General features: G+C 36.2%; 1 protein-coding gene across 1 annotated transcript in view; it reads right to left on the reverse strand.

The window, feature by feature from the left end:
- Positions 1–1025: 1025 nt before the first annotated feature.
- CACNA2D3 (calcium voltage-gated channel auxiliary subunit alpha2delta 3) overlaps positions 1026–18537 on the reverse strand; it is a 468241-nt gene continuing 450729 nt past the window's right edge. Inside the window, exons 36-38 of the mRNA XM_074836249.1 lie at positions 3148–3263; positions 2261–2340; positions 1026–1429 (exon numbers count right to left, since the gene is read on the reverse strand). Of these exons, the coding sequence (XP_074692350.1) occupies positions 1340–1429; positions 2261–2340; positions 3148–3263 (286 nt within the window). The 3' untranslated portion in view covers positions 1026–1339. The remainder of the gene's footprint in view (positions 1430–2260; positions 2341–3147; positions 3264–18537) is intronic.

Here is an 18537-nt window from a genome sequence, read left to right on the forward strand (position 1 = left end):
CTTAGCTCCCTATTTTCACCTAGGATACATAGCAAATCTGCTTAGCGTTGATCTAATGCTAAAAGCATACTTACTCCCAATCAGAAAAGTACAATCTTCAATCACCAGATTTAGAACAGTGGCATTTTATTTTTCATCTAATATATTATATTGTTAGAAGGTCATGTTATTCTCTTGATAGCATTCTAATTCATATAAAACTCCAAAGAAAAACAGAGACTAACATACTTCAAAGACCAAGATTTTCAGCAAACATATCCACAACAGGGACATTACTATCAATTACAAGAGGAATTTATTCATTGTACTAGGAGAAGGATAAATATTCCTCTTTGTACAGGGTTTTAAAAGACTCAAAAATCTTATTCTATCTTCTTGTTTCCCTCACAATGAATAATGTAAGGCCTAGAATAAAAAAAATTGGTCTTGCCCTTTGCCCACTGAGGGTAAGCCTCAATGAAGTCTCAGTGAAAACCATTATGAGTTCTGCTGATGCAGATGTGTTGTAAGTCAAACTTTCTCTGCTTATGAATTTCCTCATAACAAGTTTCTCCTAGCTGACGTGACGTCTATAGGGCAGAACACTAACAGAACAGTATCATCTTTTTATATAGGTTATTTTACATATCTTCCCACAAATTGTAACAGATGAAAAGTATTTAATTTTGCCATCTGCAACCAAATCAACCAATTTGATCTAAAGCTTGCCCAAGTTAGGGAAAAGGCTTTAATCAGGCTTTGGCTCACTTTCTAAATGTGGCTGAGATGCTTTATAGCTATTTCCAGAAACCAAACCTTCACTATAAATCAGCACAGTATATTACCTGCTCAGCTTCATACATGCACATGTGTTTCCTTGACTTGTTAATAAAAGCTATTCTGCCTTATTACAAAAGCTAACTTCACATTTTCTTCTCTGAATCTTTTCAGAAATAGGCTAAAAGCATACAAACCCACCTTATTATATTATCTTCCCATCACTAATTAAACACATATATTATCATACTTAAAATACACTCTGAAACTGTGATTTTAATATACTTTATTGAAAAAGTACAGTTTTAAATTGTTTTCAATGGGACAAAGCAATGGTCACCTCTATCTACCAAGTCCTTTTTTGATGAATCATGACTACCATATGCCAAATTCACATCTGCATGACTTGCAAAGTAAAAAGATAAATCTTTTTTCAACATATCTTTAAGAATTTATATCACCAACAGTTTAAAATCATGAAATGCTGATGCTCTGACTATATTTCATGTCCTCTATGTTGCACCATTTCCCAGATCACAGTTTATCCATGTATTAGCATGCTAATTGAACACATCAGTCAATGTCACCTTGAGAAAATCGTCAATAGCAAAGGAAGAAGAAGAGGAGGTTTAGCACTAAGGCCTGATACACCACCACATTCTCTTGCATTTTCCTAAAGGAAAAAAAAAAAAGGAAAATAAATACAGGCCATTGCACTCAATTATGACACGTGGTTATTTACCAAACTACATAGGCAGAAGACAATTGATGAAAACAAAACTCATGAACTAAATATAGTCAGGAAGTAATACAGGTACACATTTTCATTTGATCAACTTTAGATTGTAGACAAAGTGAGCATGATCAACAACACTACACAATCCTCTCCATGCCATATTTTAGGTCTCATTCTACACTGCATTAGACCATTGAAGGGGTGGCACTCCAGAGTAAAACAGATGAACATATGCTGTACAAGCCACTGTAGTCATGTCCCAGTCTCTATCAGATCTCCTTGGCACTACACAAATAAGAATACTATGCAGAACACAGAGTAGGAAATATATGCAATGATCCCTCCCAAGCAATACTATGTGTAAACATAATCACTATAGCATGACAGTTGAGATACTGAAGCTAGTTACTGAAAAAAAACATTAACAGCACAAAGTTCCCAACCATCTGTAATGAAGAATCTTGTGGTCAGTGCTTGAGCCAGAATAAGTTCTCAGATGTTCCTGGCTGCCAGTCTGTGCTCATATCCTACCACGTTCTCTTACACAATACAAAACTGTCTATAACAGCAGTATCTCAAGACATTGTCTACAGGCGTACCAAAAAGATTTGCAGCACTTACATCACTCACTTCACCTACTACAGTGTTCCAAGCATTCAGAATATTTCCTGAAGTTTCATCATAGAAGATAATTTCCCTATCTATTTTTTTAAAGAAATAAAACATCTACCAGAGTCTAAAAGAAAGGAAAAGTAGGTAGAAACTTACTTCAGGGTGAAATCCATGACAAGATTCTGGGCGTCTCCTTATTTTCTGAGATTTTAAACGTTCACATTTAAGGGATTCATTATGTACAAGGTAGTTAAGGAGAGATCTTCTGAGCATTGTATTTTAATGTCTTGAGTTTAAGTGAGTGTTTTGAAATGAATACAGTGAAAAACTTTCGGCTCCTTCCTTCCTCTACATCATAAACCCAAGGCGACATGTGTGGTCAACACAAGAAGAAGGAGGTAATTCTAGTACTTTCTCTTCAGTGATCTGTAGTTTAGATAGTATCATTTGCACTTACACTGCTAACCTGTCTTTCCATAAATCTGCAATAAAAGCATACTGCAGGCTACTTTTGATAAATTCCAAAGATCCTGAACTGCAGAACAGCACAAAATAAAAAGTGGGGCAACTAAAAATCAAATTATATATTTACTTTGCACATTTTTATGTTTTTGGAAAGCAGGATTCTGAAACATTTTGAATACTCTAGTTCAACCCTAAAAGAAAAGGATATCTATCTTGTAGGGAGTTTTATAAGTTCCAATATCAGAAGCTCCATTCTTATAAGGAAATTACATACTCAGGGCCGAAATTGAAAGATTTTCAGCTATCTAAAGATGATCATTACCTTATGATACTTAAAGATGCACATAGGTGTCTTTGCTTCATTTGTATTGGCTGTTCAATTAAAAAAAAAAAAAAAGTGAATTCTCCTTGAAAATAAGTAAGAATACATTCTCAGCTGGTTTAATTTCAACCTGCCCCAGCACTTTATAATGGGCAATGATGCATTCTTAAGTGGTGTAATGCAAGATCTACATAATAAGAGATTTTTTAATAGTTGCATCTTGAATCTCTCTCTGACAACTTTGCAACTAAAAGGATATACCTTATTTCTATAGGTGCCATGGTGATTGGTGGGACAGAATCACAGAAGCATTCGTTGTCTACTACCACCATGAACAGATTGCTGCTTGGGATTTGTTGGATAACAAAAGACCTGCAAATGAAAAAGAAATCAAATAATGGTGACATTATCAGTATTTCTGAGCAACAGATTTTGTCAGGGTTTTTTGAACTTGTCAACAACACCTGTATTATAGTTGCAAATATAATTGACTTTATATATAATACTGTATTTCCACACCTTGTAGAAGTAGTTCACAGAATATGGTTGTCCATTCTGAGATGTACATGATGCTGAAAGGTACATAGGTGAAGCAGAATGGATAGGCTTAATGCAGGGACTGGGACACAAGTGAATTACCAAGGAGTTTATCAGATTTTTCTTTTTCAGATTTCAATACTGAATCTCTTCTCTATTATGAATACCTTACTATGTATTTATGATCTGGAATTTTTAAGTACACATTAAACCAACTTGCAAAAATAATGAAGGCTCTTCTGCAGCCATATAGCGATAACTCACAGTCCCAAACTTCAGCCTCCACAATCACGTTAGGGCCTTTATTCACTCTGGGTCTTGCTTGAAGCAACATGAACTACTGAGAAAGATCTCAGCTTTCAACTGTCTTCTTGAGAGGCATTTTATTACTGAGCCAACAAAACAGAGATTAAGCCTCAAAATCTTCCTAAGCGAGGAGATTTATTTTAGAATAAAGACAACTATATGGTACAAATATGGTGATAACTCAGCACCACATTCAAATTAAGACAAAGTAGGCAACTGAAAAGGAGAGTGAGAAATAAAGACACGGCTTGAAGAAGGAAAGCACCCAGGGGAGACCAGGGAAGGATCCTGTGGGCACTATTCAATGATTCACATAGTTACAATGAGCTGAACTCTTAAGCACATACCAAAGAGAAAACAGGGAGAAGGCAGAGCCAAATAGGCACTGTTTAGCCTTTTCTTTGAAATTCAGGACACAATACAAAGAAAGGCTTTAAGACTCAGACCCAATTCTTGATAAATTTTTTAAACAATATGTCAGAATTTATACATCGCATCAACAGAATATCTGCCATATCGAATATCATTAAAGTATGCCAATTCCAGGAATTAGGTGTTTTTCAGTGTAGTATGCTGGTAAATGTACAGAACATTAAGTGAGGGTTTGAGCACCAAGAAGATGTGGAGAGAAACATATTTTTCCTTAGACATCTTTATTTAAAATACATATTGTCTTACTAAAATAACTCCCTGCTTTTTCCAAAGATCACAGAAGATGAAATAACAGAGGGGGCAGGGAATTTTTAAACCTAGCTTCAGAAAAAAAAAAATTAGAAAAGCTACTATAAAAATGTTGCCAACGGAAAGATTAAACACTTTTCAGTATTTTTTAAACTTACTGAACCTCCATTAAAATTACACTTAGAGTGATCTGCAATATGTTAGCTTTATGTTTATACATGAAATATACATTTATGGCATAATGTAGAAGGCTGAACTTTATAAATGTACCTACCAAACAGCTGGAGCAGACTGACATCATTGTAATGGAGCATCTGTGGCTTTGTGGATTTGTGTGTGGGAGAAATGGGGCCAATAAAAGGAAAGGAGGGAAAATCTTTAACAGACAATAACAGCAAAATTGTACTGCACGAATTTCTCAAAATAGTTATGAATAAATCAAACCCTAATGGACAAAAAACCCACCTTTATTCCCAGAAGTTGGCACAAATTAGATTTTGTGCAGTCTGAAACTTATATTTATTGTATCTTTAAAACTAGCTCAGAAAAGGACCTGAAGGACATAAAGTGTTGTAGCAATTAACTGGATGCTAAATGATTCATTTCTCTTTTTGATGAGAAGGGAGTAATCACTCTTTTGTTGTACCTATGGTGTGCCTGACTCCAAGTCCTTTCGTGATAACTCCTTTTTTTGGCCCCCAGGTGAATACTGAAGCCTGTGAGAAAACATGTACCACACAGCCAGGCTTAAAGGTGCCATTTCATGGAAGGTGGGCACATTTTCCATTTCATTTCTTCTTTCACTCACTTCTCTGGGGTGGCATAAGGGCTCTAAAGTATAGGCTATTGCTTCCCCAAAGAAGAGAGGGGGAATAAAAAACCAAAAAAAAAAAAAAAAAAAAGGGAGCTTTTCCTATCACTTCACCTAGTTGGAAGGAAAAAAGAAAGCACTTTAACCCAGAATGAAGTTTCCACTACAGAACTATGATGCTGAGTAAATTACTATATGGCTTCTCTGAAAGAATAGTAAAAAAACTACAAAAGTTAGGAATTAAGTGATACAGAAAATTTTGCTAGACCTGGTATTTTGGGGAATGTAGTATATGCCTGGTTTGATGAAAATTATGAATTAAAGGAACTGCAAAGAGCAATATATTAAGTCAAAAAACATTTCTACTTCAGGAATTATAAGATAGGCATCAGCTAATTACACTGGTTCAGCTTACCAAACAGTGAATATTCTTATAAATCTACAGTCTGTTTATCTAATACAGATGTTTGTGAAGTGTCTAACCTTATGGTGACTGCCACAGAACATGTGACTGTCACCTAAAGAGCCATAAAAAGAAAGTTTTGGCTCACTGCAGCATTTTTTTTCACAGTGAGTAATATCTTAACTCATATCTTGCAAAGTGGAACAATTAGCTTCTCATCCACCATACTAGAAGTAAACACAAAACAAAATTTTATCTTCCACAAGCAGTAAATGATTGTTTTCCCTTTCACAATTCTCAAACATAATTTTGAAATGAAGTTGTAAAGCCAAGTGCGTGTCCTCACCAGTCATTGGCTTGTGAGGTCACAGGCAAAGGATTAACATATCAACAAGTGAAGACAGAGGATTGAAGACAGAGATTGAGTTGAGCAAATAATTAAGAGCAAAAATATTTTATGTCCAAGTTATCTTTCTTTCTATTAATAGAATGCGCACAAGGAAATTATACTTCTTTCAGCTGCTATAATTTAAGATCATTTCGCAGTCATGAGGTATTCTTACCCTCACTAGATCAACGGTAAAGAAGTTTCTGCCAATCAAAACCACGGCAGTTACTCTGTGACTATTCAGATCATTCACATGGCACTGCTTCCATGCCCAAACTGGATAAACCACACAATCATCCCAGCAGCAGGTCTTCTGTTTGAGTTCAACTTTCAGTTTCCATGGTGACATGTGCATGCATCTTTGAAACTCATTTTCAGTGAACGTTCATGCCAGTAAGTCTCAGGAACTGAACATTCACAGAAAACAAAAGGTGCATAAACACAGGCAGAACAAAGTCTTTCAAATACTGAAATATTCCACCAAAATGTTTCATTGCATATGCCAAGATTCAGCTGCAAAGGGAGAAAAACCTCTAGCAAAGCAGCTTCCATGACTGCAGTGGGAAATAAAGAAAGTTGCTGACAAAGTAATGAAAATGGCCTTGTCTTTTAAGTGAGCTCCACTGTGAGTCTCTAAAGTTTATATTACAATGAGCATTTCTGAACTCCTCCTGGCTTAGGCTGTCATTTCTGTCACTGGCAATATGGGAGCCAACTCTCAGGGACAGAGTAAGGGGTTTCATTGAACTTCATTGCTGGTTTAACAATCAAAAGAAAGTCTATGTTTAATAGCCTAAGTTTAATATTTATGGAGAATGTTTCATGTTTAAAGGGTAAAGGGTTTTTTGTGTTAAGTAATGTAAATCTTTTGATTTGAACCTTTCTCCTTTATACCAGTATCATCACCTTCATTCAACAGTGACAGCACAGAAAAAGCCTTACATGTCTCCATATGTAAAATGGAATAAACTGTTGGGGTTCCTGTTACATTGAAGCCACACTGAGTCAATAAGAACTTTATTAATAATTTCTCCTCCATCTTTCATCCACTGAGGAACTAGTTTGGTTTATTTGATGTGCAGGTTCAGAGGCTTAAAACAGACCTGAACACAAACTGCTTCTTCACTTTGCGGAGAAGGTGAGGAAGGAGGAAATTTAATACTTGAAAGGGGTAAAGAGAGAAGGATGAAAAAAATCTAGTCATGCCAAACTATTTTGTTAATGAAGAAAAAAATAAGAATAGAGAGTAAATCTGCAAGAAAGTCTGTATTTTGGGTTAGAGCATTACACAAAACTTTTCTTATGTTGCACATGTTTTATTTGTACTTTCTAACCTGTTTTTGTATCAGCCCATATAAAAACATCTGCACAAATATCATACAAATTGATTTGGAAAAAAAAAACCCACAGCTTCATGTTTTACTTGGAAATATTAAATAGTTGCTAAAAAATCTAAGTATTTATTAATCTGTTCCTTGAAAAGTGATTTTTCATTGTGCAATGAAACAGGAAAAGACTTGTAATTCAAGTACTGCTGCATTCATAAATGTATTTGCTAAAGTTGTGCTTATGAAGGCATGATAAGAAAGCACACTTTTAATGTGTGTCTGGTGGCTAAATGACTCTTCCCACAGAGAACCAGTTCCTTCGAATTTCTTAAGATAGCCTAGAATTTGGAAAGAATCATAACAGGACTGTAATACAAATTTTGGAGGGCAGTCACACCAGCTGCCTTCATGCATGTAACCCAGGTTCCTACATAGAAGGGTAATCATCTCCAACTCTGAACAGAGTGCACACAGAGACCCAGGCTCTTCAAGGATAATTCAGAGCAGGAGCCTGGCTTCAGTGATCCGAATCATCCTCTGCAGGAGGGTCTTTCTTTAATGACTGAATAGTGATCTTGCAGAGAAACACATCCTGAACCGGGTGAAATGCAATGCCTAAAGCTAAGTGCAGACTACAACACCTGTTCTAAAAGAGCTGGCACACTACATTCAAACCCGTGTTTTCTTCCAATTTGAATCTTTTCCTTTTGCTTGTATATATAAGTTTTCATACAGTTATATATTATATTGTTATCATAATAATTTCTTCCATAGACTATGTTTAAAAAAACCCACAAAAACAACCTAATTTCAAAAATGTCAGCTCTTTTTCTTATTATAAGAATGACTTTCTCCTGTAAGGAGGAATAATTAGAAGATACTCAGGGCAGCAGAGGAGTAGGGACTGAGCTGACACTACCCTTGCTGCACTGCCCTCTTTGCACACCACGTGCTTCTTTCTCTTCCTCTCACCTTCCAGCCTCTGAACTTCTGGGGTGGCAAAGTATCAGAAAGGCAACTGGGAGAGGGACAAACCTCCCTGGAGAGGAGGGAGATGTTCCAAGATGGGGGAAAAAGACAGGGATGATAGGACAAGCAGTGTTGGTCCCCTGTGGGAAAGGGACAGAGGGAAGAAGGTTATTAGTTGCTGCAGCAGGTGGCTTTGGTGTGGGGCCTCTGCAGTCTGTCCCCATAGGGATCTCAGAGCATCTCCTACGTTGATGAAAATAGGCACAGCAGTAGCAAGGCAGAGCTTGACCCTTTTTTCTTCCTGGCTGCTGTAGTCATGAGGCTCTATATCTCCTGAAGATCAGTTTCCTGGCCAAATTGAAGATCACACAGTTCTATAAGTCACTTATTTCCTTACTTAATGCAGGTTATTGCTTCACTACAACTACCTGAATCATAAGGTGTAAAATCTGTATCTGGTAGGCTTAACATCTTGTTTCTGAAATGCTGCTCACTTCAACTTTCCCTTCCTAACGTAGCTGGATCCATAACAGGCAAAGCTAACGTAATTCAATTTCAAACATGCAAGAAATGTGTCTTGTCCAGCTAAGCAAACTTAACCTTTAAGTTGTTTACTCTCTACTACTTGACTATAACACCTGCTATTAAAGGAAATCGATATTACTGTTAAACAGCTTAGTCTCTGTATTTTCATGTGGGAGAGATAATCCATTTCCTTGTCCACTGATGTTAAGTTTTGGACAGGATATAAACTGAACACAGACCTGAGGTTTCCCTACTATTAAGCAGCCACTTACATACCCCCAAACACATCCAATCCTAAGGAAATGTGTTGAATGCAGCATATTTTATATAGGACTAATGGTGGGCCAGACAGCTGTGGAGAGGACAGAGTCCTATTAGGCCATTCAGACTGAGGATCCCAAATACCATCATTTATTGGTCACTTGCACTCAACTGTTTTCCTTCTCGTGGTTTACAACCATGCTGCCACTAGCGGGTGGCCAGTGACACTGCTACATGCCTTATTTCAACAACAAAGAATGGTTATAAACCTCCTAATAGCATTCAGAAATCTGATTTTCAGATCCATTTTCCTCTTCTTTCTTCAGTTGTGAAGGTTGCAAAGTGTTTGAGGGAACAAAATGAATGACAAGCAGCATGGAACTCTAAAGATACTTAGAGGATAAGACTACACTTGAGGAACCAAAAAATTTAGAGAAAATATCTTCCCATTTTCCTGCAGAATGGAAGTTATTTCTTTGTAATTTGAGGATGATTTGAGCACAACACCAATATTAAAAACAATTCAACTTGTTCATAAACAATGCTGTGTGTTTCCAGTTAAAACTTAATTCTTGTTTTCTCATAGAAATAGTGCACTGTGTTTTGCTTTAAAATGCACTTGTTCATAAGCAAGATTTATCTATACGGTGTATTTTACAAACGGTATACATCTTTTTAACATTACAAAAATATGCTGCTATTATATCTGTGCTCATGACAACAGGTGCTGCGCAATAGAGTATGTGGTCACGATAAACATGTGGCTTAGGCGGGATTTTAATCCTATAGACATTTAAATCACTGTTAAGATTCATCTTTAATTTCATGCTCAGGAGCTTTAACAGCCTGATTCAAGGGAAAAAAAATCCATATGTGTATTTTTCATTTGTTTCTGTAATGACCATAGGAACGCTTTAATGTTTAATGTTACAGTGATGGCTGCAGGATTTAGATTCAGATTATGACTAGAATAATATCTCATTATTATGTTAGCCTATGTCACTCCTGCACATACATAATCATATCAATCATTTTTGGGAGGCAACAGAAAAGATCTTTTTGCTACTATTTGTTTCGCCCACACAGATGAATGCTACAAAGCATGGAAGAATTTCACTGTGAGTAGACTGAACTGAAATAAACTGAGGGCAATATTTTCAAATTGGCAACCTAAACACATGCACAAAGATGTGAAAAAGTAATCTGAATTTCCATGGTGCTCAACTCAGATAGCCCTCACTGGGCGCTCCAATACTTCAGCATGTCTGTAAATTCAGCCATTTCCCTCTGGGCCTTTCAGGGTATTTTTTGCATAATGCATTAATGAAGCTTGAGTATTTTGGATTAAGATTAGTTGCTACTTTGGGATTACATTTCATATCTGTCAAATTTGATCTTTCCTATCTTTTAGAGAAAGAAAAAACATACCAGCACCAGGGTACAGTAAATGGAAAATATTCTGCACTTATATGTTACTCACATAACTGTTGGTTGCAAATGTTCAACCCTAATGGTCTGGAACAAACTTTAAGCATTCAACTGAACTGCAGATATCCGCTGTGCTGTTTCCCAACTCCTATCATGTGCTTTCCAGGCTGCTGGCTACATTTCCAACCCACATTTCTCTCACTTATCACATTTTTTAAATGAATGAATGAAATGTTTATATCACAGTCAAGCTGGGCTACTTGTTTTTTTGTGTTGTTTTTTTTTTTTTTTTTTCAAATAAATGATAGAGAATGGAATATCTTTAATACAATTTATAAAAATAACATATAGGCCAATAACAACATTTCTGAGAGCTGGGGCAGTTAAAGTATATAAAAAAAAGCAGCTAGTGGTTCTCTCATTTAAAAAGAGACAGATAAACTCTCAGCCTCAGGCCTGTAACCTGACCCCATGATAGTAAAATCTGTAAAAATCTGTAAAAAGTGCTACCACATATAGCCTGACTGACTGTAGCACAATTTGGTGTCAGTATAAACATACCTAGTCAAAGCAAAGTTTAGAATCAAGGGTTTAAATGAACAATATCATCCTCATCTTTCCAGTGTCTGCCAAAGGCTTGCAACCCCAGAGAACTGTGGCATGGTTGGCAACCACTTTGTTTCAGATAGGAAACCCCAGAAGTGCCATTCCTCTTTCATTATCAGTCAGGGGGTGCTTTCTCAAATAACTGATGCTCAGATAAGAGTACTTTACCAACTGCATATTAGAAATGTTACAAACATCCAAAGCTTTGAGTGTACAGACTTTAGGATGAAAAAAAGTATTTTGTGTAATGAGGAATTTGACAATGCTCCTACGTTTTCTAGTCCAGCCACCCACCCTTATGAGGATGTAAGATAACGGAGAGTTTCAGATCACTAGGGTTAAAACGGACTGCAAAATTTTTGCAAAGAAATCAAGCTCAGGAATCCCACAAACTTTAAATATGAGTCAAGGTTCATACCCCTGAACAAACCTGAGCTGAGAGTGTGGCATGAGTGAGTCTCCATGGGCAGAGTGGGTACTTGATTCTGTGATAAACTGCTCACAATGAACAACAGAGGAGATACAGTAATCAGCACAAAGCAAATCATGTGAAAGGTCTCTTAAAGCTTGGACTTTGCTTTGTGACAGTGGCACCTGGCTAGTAGGACAACGATAGGTCTGACAAGCTATCCAGACTGAAAAATGCAGTTCTACTATAGCATGTTAGCCAACATGTGTTTTTAGCCGTTTTTTTAGCCCTACTTAAGTACCTGTGGTTTGCATTGAGAGACATCTCAGATAATGTTTTTAAAATACGAGATGATTTCTAAGACAGATTCTAAATATAATTTAAAGATTAAAAAGCCAATTGATTTCTTCTAATTGAGGAGGGCTCACAAATATCACATGACATTGTAAAAGTAACTTTTGAATTGCATGAATTGGTAACTACTCTTTTCCACAGCTTTAGGTCTAGTCTAATCTACAAGGACAATATGGCTTTAGCAAAGAGCTACACAACACAAACTGAAGTATAAAAAACAGAGAAGGTCAGGAGCTTCACATTAAAAGTGTAATAAATCCTAGAACTAAAGTGCTCATTGGGCGTGCCCACAGTGTGCTTTGCAAGGATGTTGTTAATTTATTTCTGTAAATAAAACTTTAGCAAAGATTTAGAAGTCCACATCCGAAAGAATTAAGTGCACTGCATGTTATCTTCTCAATAGCTAGTTAAAACTCTATAAAATTTTAGGTAATATATAAATGTTCCCTGCACAGCACTCAAATCTTAAGATTCATGTTATTTTTCCAAGTTAAAGGCTATTAATAATCCAGTAAGCTCTCAATCACTTTATAAAGACAAGTGCTACATGTACAGATGCCTAAGTCATGTTTGTGTTGTTTTTCAGCAATTCGACAATAATATAATATGAATATATTATAAACTGAAATGAATCTCCTAGTATTAGCAATTCTTCACAAGTGTGCCTGGCTTTAAAAATTCACTGCAATGTTTTCCAATTTTAATAAGTTTTCTTATTTCAAGACATCTTTGATATACATGAGACTACACAACTCTATATCTTATGGCATTCATACAACTTTTTTTAATTATTTAATTAAATTAAAGAAATGCTTCCTAATATCTAGTCTAAACCTTCCCTGGTGCAACTTGAGGCCATTCCCTCTTGTCCTGTCGCTTGTCACTTTGTTAAAGAGACTCATCCCCAGCTCTCTGCACCCTCCTTTCAGGTAGTTGTAGAGGGCGATGAGGTCTCCCCTCAGCCTCCTCTTCTCCAGACTAAACACCCCCAGTTCCCTCAGCCGCTCCTCATAAGACCTGTGCTCCAGACCCTGCACCAGCTTCGTTGCCCTTCTCTGGACACGCTCGAGTCATTCAATGTCCTTTTTGTAGTGAGGGGCCCAAAACTGAACCCAGTAATCGAGGTGCGGCCTCACCGGTGCCGAGTACAGGGGTAAGATCCCTTCCCTGTCCCTGCTGGCCACGCTATTTCTGATACAAAATGTATACAAAAATATAAAGACTGTTTAACACTCATGAGTATTCTGCAAGTCTGGAAGATCTGATTTTCAAAACAGAGGTGCAAAATGACTCTATAGACTAAGATTTTGATTCTTGACACTTCAACAATTAACTACTGAGGTATGCAAAATATTGAGTTTCCCTTGAAGATACTCCTTGACTTCCATGCACATCTAAGCAAGCTCACAGAAATTAAGATCTATTCAACATTGCCAAGATCAGCAGTAAGCAGTTTGACTATAGCACACCTGTGACTCAATTTATGTACATGGTATCACATGTGTACTTGTCACTTGTCATGGTTGCTGAAAAAGCAAGCATGCAAAAACATACAGTCTAAACAAAGTATGGTGAAATATAGAGAACATTTGGTTTTCTTCAGGGTCCTGTAGGATGGATACAGTAAAATGAATACAACCCAAAATGTCTTCTAGAAGACTGATTATAATTTACTGCCCAAACTACTCCAAGAAATCTACAGTGATATTCTGATGTACATAGAGCTCCAAATGAGAAGAAATTGGCCCTCGATACTTTGCTTGTTTTATGGGGCAAGCTGATTTGTTTAGAAATAAACTAACTACATCTGAAAAGACAAATTATTATTTATTTCATGGGAAATTGAACTGAGTATTTATTTACACATTTTAAACACGATCAAGTACAGTAGTTTGGCAAGCCTCTACTGAGAAAGAAATGCAGAAATACTTCAGCAAATGGTGGTATGTCTCAAGTTTAAGTGGTTTTTAAAAACCATTACCATTTTTATGTCTGCAGATTGCACTGTTCCTGACATTAATATACTCATGCCCTGAACAATCTGAATGTAATTTGTATTGTTATTTATCTGTTGAAGCCAAATAAACGCATTCAGTGGACAAGTCTGAAATTTGCCATTATAAATCCACATGAAGGGTTCAGTGTCATCCTGAACTATAATTAACTATAATTCCACTGCCATTTACTTATTTTTATTGACAATGAACAGCACTCAATGCCCCGTCTATAAGAAAGCAAGAAAAGGCATTTGGTTTATTGATGTTTTTCCCTGTTAAATAATTGTCTGCTTACTATCACTCTAGTGGGCCAAACGTATAATACATGGGATGGCATTTAATCAAATAAGTAGTTCCTATCAATTTAATAGGCAATTTACATGTGACATACAACAAAGTAAAGGGAACACTTGCATTCATCTTGCATAATTAAAACACACCCATAAGTCTTTCCCAGGGTTAGGATGATTGTAGCTACATACTTCCTTGCTTCCTTACTGAGACTATGGCTCATATTTACTTTTCTCTTTATTTTGTGACTTAAGACTGTGCACAGAGAATCAACTGGGAACAAAACAGTTTCTCTGGGTTTTTGGTATTGACCTTGTGGACCCATGTGTGATTAAAAGAGAAGGGGGCTCCTCTCCCTGGGTCATTGGAAGTAAGGCCAGATTTTTGATCTGCATCCAAGTCCAATATGTCATCACACATGAACAGGAGAGGTTAAAAGGGCAGATTTTTAAGCATTTGACTGTGCAACTGCTGCCTGATTTGTATTGCAACAGCTACCTGGTTTGCATACCCATAGCTTTTACAGTTGAACATTCAAATTTGGCAACTATGCACTCAAATGGTTCCTTGCAACTTTGAAATTTTAAAATATATACTTAATGTATAAATAGTCAGATGAGTAAGTTCCTGTGCCTACAGAAGATCTATACCCATATTCATTGCAGCCTGAGTTAATGTTGAAATTAATCATATTTTCCTAACGGAAGCTAAATGAAAACATCTGAATTTTCAAGCAAAAATAAGATTTGCAATTAGAGAAAACTTTTTTGTATGTGTTCTACGAACAGATGAGTGGATATCCTAAAAAAGATCAGTTCACTTTCTCTGGTTAAATATCATATCAGCCATCATCCTTTCTAATTTATAACGACAACTTTGTCTTTCTAAGGATGCTTTCCTTAGACATTTTTAGTGCTTTTTAAGTATCAGCAATTAAACTTTGCAATGCTGAGATCACCAGAAGGCAAAAACTGGTAATGTAACTAGTGAGAACTGCTAGAGAACTTTGGTTGACACACTTGTATTAAAAATTGGCTAATGCATCTGGGCAATACCTCACAAAACTGCAAGCAGCACTGAGATGCTAATTTAGCCAAAGACTTCAAATTAAATGTCAAATCAAAAACACATCACTGAGCAGCACAACACTTTTAAAACCCATACGAAGTACGTTTGGCATTAGTGCAGTTCTGACTCAACAGAAAGAGTGCCAGTTGACATTGATAAACAAAACCCATTTCTCTTTAGCAATTAACTATCTCCAACACAGAAGCTGCCATAGAACATTCAGCAGTCTATCATTTGAGTTTTCAGAAGTAATGGTTGTTTTTGGGGGGTTTTTTAGTTTTTTGCTATAAAAGGGAATAGCTTACTGGAAAATATGAAAGCATTTCTGATTTTTAAAAAATCCCAGTTTTTCCTCTCTTGTTGACAGTGCTTAGAAAATGTGGGTTGACTTGTTTTTGATTGCTGTTTAAATAACAGATTAATTTAATAATCGTTGGGATATTGAATAACAACAAATTATGGGGTGGGACAGCCAAACCCTGACCCTAATGACATTCTTATGTTAATTCGTATTTTCTTTCAGGCTCCTGCTTTCTTAATAAAACCTATATTTTTGAAAATTGTTTTTAAGCATTGCAAATTATCCCTAAGTAGCATTTATTTTTTGCTAGTAAGAGATAAGTTTACATATAGAGAGTGTATTTTATATGTCTGTATACATTTAGTACCTGACTCAAAGTCCACTTAAGTGTATAGGTGCCCTTACACTGACTGAATAAGTTTTCAGAGATGGCTGAAAAGGTGAGCTAGCTATTTATGAAATAATTAGCATGTAGTCCTTTCTACTGTGTGATTTATTTGTGAGGATACTTTGATTCGAATCCAAGCACCCACAACTGGAAACATTTATAAGAACAAGGCTTAGTTTTCATAACTACAGTTGGTAACTGTTCCCCTTGGTAACTGTGAAGTGTGGAGTATTATAAGATCAGTAACAGCACACCCAGGATGGAGTAAGACTAAGCCTCTGACTCGCACTAAGTGACTTTGTTGACTTTGACTGTGACTTTGGTAGCAATTAAAATAGTATTCGTGCTCCAGAATGTCTTATCTAAGTAATATTATATGGTTTCAATTAACATCAGTCACCATTTTTACTTCTACTGAGACTGCTATTAGTCTCCATTTTCAGACAAGAGCTCTACAGCAGTGCCTGACACTGTAGGAACAAAAGACAGTGACTTGAATGAGCAACATGACACAAACTTTCTTGCAGCAGAGTATTTGCACAAGTTTTTGTTTACAAACCTGTTCACAACATACTGACTTTTCCAGTGCCTTTCCAATAGGTTTGCAATATTAGAGTGAGTGTATATTCAGCTAAATATTTACAAATATCTTTTTATATTTGTAATCAACATTTGCAAGTAGATTAATCTCTCACAAACAGATTAATCTCTAACACAATCCAAGGGGGACACAGAAAATAATCCCACTGACTCAGGGATCTGAATCGAGAGCCTAGTATGCAACAGATGCTGTGCAGATTGACCCCTGAACACTGTGTCAGTTCAAGACCCACTGGATACAAGGTTGAACCCTAATTTTGACTGATTGAGCCCATCATTCTTAAAGTACAAGTATTAAGCGATACACTCGCTTGTAAAAATATTTATTGGTACTGAGGCCACGAAATAAAAAACTGGGTCAGAAGATGTAGGTCTACAAAGGACTTTGGGTCAAATTCCTTAGCTGTTCTGCGGGAAAGTGTCCTGGGTTATAACAAAAACATTTGGAATCCAATGCAGTCTGCAATCTTAGATGCAATTTGTAGATTGTTAATGACAGTGGGTAAACGGTGTAATGAAGAACTTTCCCATGAGAATCTAATAGTTCTTCTGGATTATTTCTTTAGGTTTTGTCATTGCTTGTGGAGAAAAATAATGGGTGCCTTGAGATCAGTTTGTAACTTACAGAGTTTTCTTTTATTTTTTTGTTCCACTGTGGAACACAAAATGTTTTTCTATGAAAAAGATCTTAGCGCATTATTTTTGAAATACTATAATTTTCACTAAACTCAGTTTCCAACTCAGTGCTGTCCAAGTATTGCAGAATTGTGTTATTTTTGAAAGTTATTTCCTTTGACCTGAAGTTACCTAAGAAAACAGACTAAAATCTGCATTCCTTTGAGAAAACCTGGTCCTGTTAAATTAATCTTCTTTTCATGGAATCATGTCTGTTTGCAATATTTAGACAGAATCCTAGAATCATAGAATGGTTTGGGTTGGAAGGGACCTTAAAGATCATCCAGTTCCAACCCCGCTGCCATGGGCAGGGACAACTTCCACTAGACCAGGTTCCTCAAAGTCCTGTACAACCTGGCCTCAAACACTTCCAGATATGTATGACAATCTGTCGAACAACTTCTCCACAATCTTCTGCTAAATGATCACAAAATAAGGCTGCTTGAATTCTGCAATGCTGGCATGAAGTACTCATAGCAGTGTAATATACATTGTATTTGATATGTCAAGTGGAAAAATCACAGCTTGATTTTGTTGAGTTTGTACTTTTCAGGCAGTGGGACCTACTGTTATACTTAAAGGGTTCCCTAAAATCAATTTACAAAGCACTTTCATACTTCTATCCCACAAAGCCATATAAAAACAATTATTCATGCTAGGCATTAATAATTTCCTTATAATTAAAAGTTGGTCAGCAGCAAATTAAAAGCAAATACTAGCACTTAAAATTTATCTCCAGTGAACTTACTCCTATTTCTGTTTTAAAACAATGAAGACATTGAGAAGAAAATTTAGGAGCAAGTCCAGAAACACACCTATTGACTTCAAAGAGAAGTTTTCACATTTATTTACTAATTGCGTATTGATATAGTCTGGAAAGGGAGAGTTGTAACAATTTTTGTTTAATTTATAAATTCTTCCTGACATTTATATTGATAGACAAATTATTACTGTAAATACTAATCTCATTTGTGGTGATGACCTCTCAGCATAAAGGAAATCCAATTAAGGGACTTACTGAAGTACAGAAATTTGCATAAACAATACCTATGCAATTCTTCAATTAAAATGTACCATAACTACAGTAAAAATATCACTGGACATGGACACTAAATGTAGAGAAAAGACATTTTCAGTATGAAGGAGGAAAGCTAGACTGAAGTCTTCCTCTTCTTTTAACCCTATGAAGGACAACTTTACAGTAGCACTGGTAGAACAGACAAGGTTGTGGCACCGACATGAGATTTGTTGCTATTAACTCAGCTTCTCAGCACTGAAAGTTTGGAGGATAGATTTAATCCTCTCACACTCTTTAGCCTA

This window comes from Strix aluco, chromosome 11 (genome assembly GCF_031877795.1).
Source record: "Strix aluco isolate bStrAlu1 chromosome 11, bStrAlu1.hap1, whole genome shotgun sequence".
NCBI classification, from domain to species: Eukaryota; Metazoa; Chordata; class Aves; order Strigiformes; family Strigidae; genus Strix; species Strix aluco.